At 57.5% G+C, this 9,425-nt stretch overlaps 1 protein-coding gene across 3 annotated transcripts; it reads left to right on the forward strand.

The window, feature by feature from the left end:
* Positions 1–71: 71 nt before the first annotated feature.
* Positions 72–9,167, forward strand: MFAP2 (microfibril associated protein 2). 3 transcript variants are annotated; one of them, XM_040588999.1, is made up of 11 exons: positions 72–552; positions 1,064–1,321; positions 1,973–2,169; positions 5,807–5,895; positions 7,070–7,159; positions 7,564–7,590; positions 7,678–7,764; positions 7,954–7,995; positions 8,216–8,303; positions 8,418–8,491; positions 8,767–9,167. In XM_040588999.1, exons 4-11 carry the CDS (start codon positions 5,859–5,861, stop codon positions 8,868–8,870), a joined length of 549 nt encoding a protein of 182 aa, XP_040444933.1. In that variant the 5' UTR covers positions 72–552; positions 1,064–1,321; positions 1,973–2,169; positions 5,807–5,858; the 3' UTR covers positions 8,871–9,167. The 3 variants fall into 3 exon arrangements, with proteins under 3 accessions (XP_040444933.1, XP_040444935.1, XP_040444934.1); XM_040589001.1 differs by having other exon boundaries at positions 7,073–7,159; XM_040589000.1 differs by having other exon boundaries at positions 1,973–2,041.
* The last annotated feature ends 258 nt before the right edge of the window (positions 9,168–9,425 follow it).

Here is a 9,425-nt window from a genome sequence, read left to right on the forward strand (position 1 = left end):
GATGGAGCGCTCAGGGCAGGATGGCAGTGATGGAGTGAGTGTCGGATGGAGCAGGGGAGCAGGTCAGGGAGGTTTTAGGGTCACCTCGTTTCTCTGGAAGCTGGAAAGATGCTTTCCTCGATGCCCGAAAGCAGAGAGTGAACTCCAGGACGGCACCGCTGGGATTTCAGCAGCCCAAACTGAGCATCAGCGCGTAAACAATCCCTGAGCCTGTTTCCAGCTAGAATTTCCTAGAAAATAATAGTAATTGCTGGAAAAACCCAGGTGTCCTCGCCAAGACTGCAAAACCTCACTCCTTCAAGGGATGAAAAGCCAGTAGATGGAGACGCCGTATCCCGAGTGGGGAAGAGCTGATCCCTGGGGAAGGGGGGATGCTCTGCATCACCTTCCCAGGGGTTTCTTTCTGCTGCTTGCTAGCCTGGCTCTTGGATGGAAGGCTGCTTCTCGCAGGGACTCGCCTGCATGGAAAGTCTAAACCCCTCCGAGCGCCAGCGGCGCCTCTCTGCCCTCCGGGAGCTGGGGATTAGATCAGGAAATGAGGCACAAGCAGAGGTAAGAGGTTTCCTGAAATCTTAGCCAAGGCTCGAGTTATTAAACCAGCCTTCCTGAGCTTAAGAAAAAAAAAAAAAAACCAAAACCCAAAAAAACCACCATACAACCCTTGGAGATTTTTGCTTGGCAATTTTAAAAGCAAAAGGGACCCAGGTGCAAGGGACCTGCTTGCACCTCGTTTTTTCCCCCCTGCACCGGGGTGTTTTCTTTGGCTGGGGTTTTGCAGGGTGTTCCCCGCCTCGGGGGGGGTGTTTGCAAAGTCCATTTAATTATTAACAGGCGGCTCCTGCCTTTAGCTAGAGGTTAGCAGGGCTGGGGCCGAGGACAATGCGGCGTTGCAGGACAGGCACAAGCTTTGGGGAAGCGGCTGTTCGAGGGGCTTGGAGTCGTTTGGAGGGTTTTCTCCATCCTTCAGACTGGAAAACCAGGCTCCATATGAGACGGGAGCACCTTAAAAAAGCCCTCTGCCATCCCTCCCAGTCTGAAACTGTGTTTTTCTCCTTGTTTTTAGAGCAGTGAGACCCCCTCAGTGAATTTTGGACCAAAAGTGCCTGCAGAAGTGTCCATACCCTGGCACAACGCTTCGTGGGCTTGGTCCAATGGGTGCAATCCTGCCCTATGGGTGAAAAATCACAGTCTCCTCCCCATTGCTGATCCCCATTCCCACGCACGCCGCCGGCCGTCTCCAGAGAGCTTCTCCCTCCATCCCAGCCCTCGAGCACCCACCATTTGCTCTGTTGCTGGGTTTGAAGATCCTTAAAATCTGCAGGTTTTTATCCCCCAGGGCCAGGCTTGGTGTCATTGCTGGGCTCGGGGGGGTTTAGGGGAGCATCCCCTCGCCGGGATGCAGCCGGCATCCTGCATCCTCTGGGATGTCACCGGCAAGCCAGGAGAAAGAGGGCCCCATGGCCAGCAGTGCTCGCTCCAGCATCCTCAGCTTGGGTTGGAAAAAGGGGATTTTTTTTCTTTTCCTTTTTTTTTTTTTTTTTTTTTACCCCCCCTCTATCCTGGGATAAAGCTTTAAATCTGCTGCGGGGTTGCAGCATCCTCGCAGCTCTGGGGGAAGATGGAGCGCTAATGCCAAGCTTGGAGCCAGGAGGGGTGATTGGGGGTCCCAGCATCCCAAATTTTGGGGTTTTATCTCGGTTTCCCTAAGAGCAGCCAAGATCACAGAGCAATGCCCTGACACGATCCTTTCATCTCACCCTCCAGCAGCACAAAACCCAGCCGAAACCACACGGGCATGCTTGGGGCTGCACAAAATCCTCCTCCCTCCTTGCTTTTATGATTTAAAATTCATCGGGCTGAGGGGGAGGCGGGGGAAAGAAAGAAAAAAACCCCAAAACAACTAGCCCTGACGAGCGTTGCATCAATACGCGCTTATTGATTTATTTTAATGACTTGTTATTTTTTCCCCCAGCAGGCAGGGGAGGAGGAAGGGGCCGGCTCAGGTGTGGCATTAGGACCCAGCGGAGCCCCCATGTTGGAGGTAGGAGGTTTTTTGGGTTTTTGTGTGGTTTTTTTCTTTTTTTTAACTCTCATTTCGGAGTTTTTGAAAGCAGAGAGAAGAGACCAAGGCGGTGGGCAAGGGCAGAAGCAGCACTAACACCCAGAGCGGTAAGGACCAGGCGAGAGAGACCCCCCACCCCAGCCCCCTGCATCAGGCAGGGATGCTGCCCCCCCAAAAAAAAGCAAATGGGGCTGAACTCCAACTTTGGGGCTTTGCAAAGTCGCCTTAAAAACTCCACGGGTCGGGGCAGGCAAGCTCGCAAAAGCTGGTTTCAACCTTTTAATCTCATAAAAAGAAAAGGCACCTTATTTTTGGGGTGCTGAAGAGCTAGCGGCCGCGGGGGGGGCCCATCTTTGCAGCCTGACAGCTGTTGTAGTTGGTTTTTAACCACTTCAAAAAGTCTAAAAATACCCTAACGTCTGAAGGAAGCTCTATTTTTTTTTTTTTCCTCCTGGAAAGAGACTGTAGGAAAAAGGGATATTTTCATATTTCTATTTATTTTGCTCCCCTGGGGGTGGGGGTGGGGCGGGACCCTTGTGAAAATGTGATGTGTGAGAATGGGGATGGGGGAAAAAAGTTTTTTACCTTTGGTCAAGGGCCAAAAAAAATTTGAATCCTTTCATATTCCCTTTGTTCTCCCACTCTCTGGCAACTGGAGAGCTTACAGAAAAAAAAAAAAAAAAGGAAAAAAAAAAAGAAAAGAAAGGAAAAAGAAAAAAAAAAGCTGGGGGAGGGGGGAAAGGCTGGGGGAAGGTGGGGTTTAGCAGAATGAAAGAGAGAGACTGTGGTGTTCTTTCTTCGGGGTTGATTGTTCCCAGATGTGCAGTTGCAAAAACATCTGGCGCGGTTGGAGTCGCCGGACCCCTGCACGGAGGGGAGAGGAGCTGTGGGGAGGGGGGGCACCCAGCATCCCTCCCCAGCATCCCCCCGGCTTGCTTTGGGAGAGCCAAAGGTGGGGAAGGAGGAGGCTGGAGGTGGCCCCCTCCCCTCCTGGCAGAGTTTGGGTCTGGGGGGGGTGTGGGGTGACCCTCGGCATCGCTCCCAGCTGGGGCTGGAGGTGGCGGCGGCCGCGCCGGTGGCCGTCGAGGAGAACTTTGGCAAATGCCATCGGGGGAAGACGTGACCCGGCTGTCCCCGTTCCCCGGCCAAACCCTGCGAGCGAGCTCCAAGCTCTCCGGCTTCGGGGGGAACCAGACCTCGGGAGAAGCCTTGTGAGCTGCTTTGGTGTGAAAAAACTGGGGCTGGCAGGGTGGGTTAACCCCGAGCCGTGCGACCGCGTCCTTGGGACTGCTGGAGCCGTGGGAGGACGCGTGGGACGCCGCTGGAGGTGGACATCCCTGTGCCCCCCAGCCTTGCCCCGAGCCCTCCCGGGTGGGATACAGGCGCCCGGTTGGGGTGATGTGGGGCAGCGGGACGTCAGCATCCCGGAATCTGGAGAAGTGGCAAAGGTCGGGATAGGCGTCTTACAGCCCCTGTCTGGCACCTCGAGGTAGCCCCAGGCCCCCCCAGTCCCCTGCACAGCCCTGGCCTGGCCAGGGCCCAGCTGCTGTCCCCAAGCCAAGGTCTGCCAGCAGCCGCCAAGGCTCCATGAAGCCTCCCAGCCCCTTGCCAAGCGCCCGCCGAGCCCTGAGCCGCACACTGATCTCGCTCATCCCTGCACAATCCCTTTTATCCCAAGACACGTTTGGCCTCGGTTAAACCTGGGCCTGGGGCTTCCTTCGCCGTGGGAAGCAGAGGGGGCTCACGGGGAGCCGGGTCCCACCAAGGCGGGTTGGAGATGGAGTGCTGCTGGTGCTTCCTTGGGACCACTGAGCGCTGACTGCCAGCCGAGCTCGCTGATCTGATCCCAGCTCAGGTAAGGAGCAACCTTCTGGCTTTCCCAAAGCTGGTAAGGGTCTGGCAGGCAGTTGTCAACATCTCCAGTGCCTGCGAGCCTGGGGATGGAGGAGGATGTGGTGCCTAGAAGATGCAGCCCTTTGCTGGTGGTGAGGACATGGTGCCCAGAAGGGGCTGCACTTTGGTGATGGGGCAAGATACGGTCCCCAGAAGATGCTATGCTTTGGTGATCTTGAGGGCATGGTGGTTAGAAGGTGCAACGCTATGGGAATGGTGCAGGATATGGGCTCTGGAAGGTGCTGTGCGTTGGTGGTGGTGCAGGACATGGTCCCTAGAAGGTCCTGTGCCTTGATGGTGGTGAGGATGTGGTGGCTCGAAGGTGCTGTGCTTTGATCATGGTGAGGATGTGGCCAGAAGGTGCCGTGCTTCAGTGATGGTGAGGGCATGGTGGCCAGAAGGTGCCGTGCTTTGGTGATGGTAAGGATGTGGTGGCCAGAAGGTGCCGTGCTTTGGTGATGGTGAGGATGTGGTGGCCAGAAGGTGCCGTGCTTTGGTGATGGTGAGGATGTGGTGGCCAGAAGGTGCCGTGCTTTGGTGACGGTGAGGATGTGGTGGCCAGAAGGTGCCGTGCTTTGGTGACGGTGAGGATGTGGTGGCCAGAAGGTGCCGTGCTTCGGTGACGGTGAGGATGTGGTGGCCAGAAGGTGCCGTGCTTCGGTGATGGTGAGGACGTGGTGGCCAGAAGGTGCCGTGCTTTGGTGATGGTGAGGACGTGGTGGCCAGAAGGTGCCGTGCTTCGGTGATGGTGAGGACGTGGTGGCCAGAAGGTGCCGTGCTTTGGTGATGGTGAGGACGTGGTGGCCAGAAGGTGCCGTGCTTCGGTGATGGTGAGGACGTGGTGGCCAGAAGGTGCCGTGCTTCGGTGATGGTGAGGACGTGGTGGCCAGAAGGTGCCGTGCTTCGGTGATGGTGAGGACGTGGTGGCCAGAAGGTGCCGTGCTTTGGTGATGGTGAGGACGTGGTGGCCAGAAGGTGCCGTGCTTTGGTGATGGTGAGGACGTGGCGGCCAGAAGGTGGGAGCTGGTGTGGGTGCCTGGGTGCCTGCTGGTACTGATGCATCCAGCTTGTCTCCCCCATGCCTCAGTGTCCCCGCTCCGGCCGCGGTGCTGGGAGGAGTTCCCCATCCTCACGGCATCTCGGTGCACCAGGAAAGCCGATGTGCTTTATCCCTGACGGCCAAATGCGTTCGGTTGGGTTTCGAAGGATTTTTTTGGGAGAATCCGGGGGTGGGTGGGCGTCCCCTCAATTTTCCCCCTGGAGCTTGGCTTGGGATAAGGAGAGCAGCTGGGGAGCCTCGAGCTGCCAAACCCCAGCACCCAGCACAGGATTTTTCTTAAAAGCTCTTTTTCCCTCCCCAAATCTCCACATCCCCTTGGATTTAGGGGATACCCAAACAAAGGCAGCCTCCACCGACAGCAGGGACCCCCAAAATAAGCCCTTTGCCGAGGAGGAGGGCTGAAAATCCCAGGAAGGGAGCCCCGAATCTCCAGCTCATGGGTCTGTTGTCACCGGGAGGGGTCCAGATGTCTCCCCCCATGGTGGTGATTCAGACATCCCGGCATTTCTTATCCCCCCTCCTGCCCGCGGGATATTTCAGGGCTTAGTCCTCGCAATTCCCCTGGGAGCACGTGGTCAGGGCTGGAAGCCCAGCCTGCCTTTTTTTGGGGAAGTTTCTTTATTTTTTAGGGTTTGGGGGTTTTTTGGAGCCAGTCCTTGGGGGCATCTCAGGCAGAGATGCGGGGAGGGGGCCTGAGAGGAGCTGTGGTTGGGGATGGGGAACGGAGGGGTCTGGGGGTCCGTATCCCTCCCCTCCACTAACCCCTCTGTGCTTCCCTCCGCCCCATCCAGACTCCTCCGGCTGCATCCCGGCCCGCGCTGCTCCTCCATCGCTGCTGTCAGGATGAGAGCGGTGGGGCTCTTCTTGCTGTGTCTGCCAGGTGAGTGCCCCATCCCCAGGGGTCCCCAAGGTAAGGTGGTACCCCAGGAAACCCCAAGAGCCGGCTGCGCCCTCAGTGATGCTTGGGTGCCTGCATCCCCTGGGGCAACCATCGCCTTGCCACCTCTTACACCCCAAAATTAACCCAGAGCCCTGGTGTAGCCTCGTATTTAGGCTGGGACTGACTTGAGGTTGGGGGGCACAGAGGCTGCGTGGGGTCTGGCACCAAGGGGGTCTCCTCCTGTGAGGGGACATTGAGGTGGCACCATGGGGTGGCAGAAAATAGGCACCTCAGGGCCAGGAGAGCATCCAAAAAAGTTGTATTTGTAACCCCCACGAGGGGGCTGGCAAAAGGCAGGATGGAAACAAGGAGGGAGGTGACGGACCCGGGAGCCTGGAGCCAGGAAAACTTTGGGTGAAACCAGCTCCACACAAAGGCTAGTGAGCAGATGGAAAACATTAAGCAGGCGAGGCCGAGGGAGCCCGGGGAAGTGGGGGCAGTGCAGGGGGTAGCGGGCAGAAAAGATAAGTCCCATCCTGGCATCATTCCCAGCGATGCTTTCCTGGTGGATGCTGCCTGTTGCGAGGATGCGGAGGGATGTGGTGGATGGATGGATGGATGACGGGGCATCACGGTGTGTCCTGGGGATGGGTCTCTGCCGTGCCTAGGGGGCTGGGGGTGACCTGCTCCCCCCTCTAAAGCATTCTGCCTGCGTGATTGCATCAACTCCTGCACGCTGGCTTTGGAACCCCATTTTGCCCCTGGATCTATGGCAGGATTAGCTCCCAGGGTGTCTGCAATGGATGCAGGGACTGCCATGGTCCCCCAGGGTGTCAGGAGCATCACGAGGGTCAGCTGGATGGTGGTCCCTGCTCCAAGTAGGGTCGTGGTACCCAGGTGCCACAAGACAGCAGGATCACCCGGGATCATCCCCAACTGCACCTGGATAACGTAGGAATCCTGGGCTGGTGCTGGCTCCCTGCCGGCAAGCATCCCACTTTTCTGTCCCTCATCTTCTCCGGGCGCTGTGCCCCTGGGGACAACTGGGGGATGGTATTTTGGGGGTCGATGCGAAGCTGGCAAGGCAGAGGCAGAGCGGGGAACCCCGAATCCCTGGGCTGGGGGTGGCCGTGCCTCTCCTGGTGATGCTTCTCCCCTGTCTCTGTCTCCCCAGCAGCGCTCCTGGTCCAGGGACAGTACAGCAGGTTTGAAGGCATCACCTACCCTGAGCCGGTGCAATATTCCCAGTACGACCAGCAGGCAGGTTAGAGCACCCTGAACTGGGAAAGGCTTCGCCCCCTCTTTTTCCTTTCTTTTTTGCTTTCTCTGGCCCAACACATGTGGGTCTGATGCCTCTTTCTGTTTCAACACTCTTTGCTCCATCCTTTTCCTCCTGCCCCTTAAATTCCCAACCTCCTCCTCCCACCTTCCCATCTCCCACCTTGCGCACCTGCCTCCCCATTCCTCACACTGCCAATTACATATTAAGCCTTTTAAAGCTTTAAAACCCAAACCCTGGTGGGATGTTGCCCAGGTTCATTGCTGGGGTGGCTGCGGTGGGGTTGTCCCATCTGCAAAATCCTGGGGAGCTCATTGCCCGGTCCTGGGGTGTGCTTCTCCCTAAAACTCATCCTCAGCCTCTGCTCTGTTTTCTCTTTTATTCCCCAGAAATTCAGGATTATTATGACTATCACGGTAAGTGGTTCACCTGCAGGATGCCAGGATGAGGGAGGCGGGGGGGCAGGTTTTTGGGGTGTGCCTGCACTCTCTGTCTCTTCACAGATGTCACCCCCCGTGCCCCTGAGGAGCAGTTTCGGTACCAGTCCCAGCAGCAATCCCAGCAGGAAATAGTGCCGGCCCCGACCCCAGGTGGGTGGCAGCTGCCAGCCCCCTCCCCATCCCAGGGGATCTCCATCCCTCCCCCGCACCCTTAGCCTGGCTGTGCTCCCCTCCGGAGCAGCTTCACACGTGCCAGCATGAGGATGCTCCAGCCCTAAAACCCAGGGAAAGGGCAGCCAGATGCTTTTGCTCCATCCCTAAATTTGCTCCCCCCATCAGCTGCTGCCCCCGAGACCGAGCCCACAGAGCCAGGACCCCTTGGTGAGTGCTTATTCCCCTCCTCGGTGCTGGGAAGGGGGGGTTCATCCTCCCTCGTAGCCCAGCTAGGGGAGGATGTGCTGCCACGCTCACACCTGGGGTGAAAATTAGAAGCTGGGGGCGGGTGGGGGGGAAGGTGCCGAGCTGCTCTGAAGCCCATCCCCAGGGCATCAGGCCCCCTGCTCTGGATCCCTCAGAAACCCGCTGCCTTTTGGCCTTGCAGACTGCCGGGAGGAGCAGTACCCCTGCACCAGGCTCTACTCCGTGCACAAGCCCTGCAAGCAGTGCCTGAACGAGATCTGCTTTTACAGGTGAGCAGGGGTGGGGGGCAAAACTTCCCTGACCCCCCCTTTCATATTTCAGGGACCCCCTTCTGCTTTTGCACCACCTCCCCACACTTTTTTTATCCCTCCCGCCCCATCCAGCCTCCGCCGGGTTTACGTGATCAACAAGGAGATCTGTGTCCGCACTGTGTGCGCCCACGAAGAGCTGCTGCGAGGTAAGGGCTGGGGGGGTGCACCCCACATCGGGGGCGTCCCCACCCAGGTCACCCCTTTTCCCACGGTGGGGGGGAGGAAAAAAATCCCAGCCACCACCCGAAGTTGCTTCAGGCATCGCTCCACAACCAGTGGACCGAACTGGGGTGCCATTCTGGGGGGCTGAGCCACCCCCCTGCAGCACCGTGAAACCCCCGTCCCCACTGGGGGTGTCCCTCCCTCCTCCTCCCTGTTTTTCCTACATCCACGGATTCTTTCTTTCCCGCTGTCCCCGCAGCCGATCTCTGCCGCGACAAGTTTTCCAAGTGCGGGGTGATGGCCACCAGCGGGCTTTGCCAAACCGTGGTCGCATCCTGCGCCCGCAGCTGCGGCGGGTGCTGAGCTCGAGGGGAACCCCCCTTCGCCAGCCGCATCCCGGGATCCCAACCCCTTCCCATCTCCTCTCCTGGGTACCCATCCCGCTCCGGATCCTCACCGTGGTGCTAAAGAAACTGTGCATGAAAGAGCATAAAAAAAAAAAAAGTCCATTTTTTGTGCACATAATAATTAAAAAAAAGGGGGGGGGGGATTATTTTTATTACTTTCATTATTATATTGTAAAGGGGGAGCGGTGCGAGCCCCCGCTGCCCCATTTTCTACGTAGAGTATCCAAGAGATAAAGCGTAAGGGTCGCTGTGGCTCCCGACTCATTTTTTTTTGGGGGGGGGGGAGGGGTTTTTATTTTTGGAGGGGGGGTGTCTGGTTCTTTGGGGGGGTGTCTGATTTTGGGGGGGGCTTTCTGCCTTTTTTGGGGGAGCGGGTTCTGATTTTTTGGTGGATTTCTGATTTTTTGGGGAGGACTTCTGATTTCTTGGAGGGGGGGCTGATTTTTGGGGGAGGGTCTAATTTGGAGGGGGCTTTTTGCCTTTTGGGGGGATGACGTTCTGATTTTTTGAT

The sequence above is a fragment of the Falco naumanni genome, chromosome 3 (genome assembly GCF_017639655.2).
Source record: "Falco naumanni isolate bFalNau1 chromosome 3, bFalNau1.pat, whole genome shotgun sequence".
Taxonomy (NCBI): Eukaryota; Metazoa; Chordata; class Aves; order Falconiformes; family Falconidae; genus Falco; species Falco naumanni.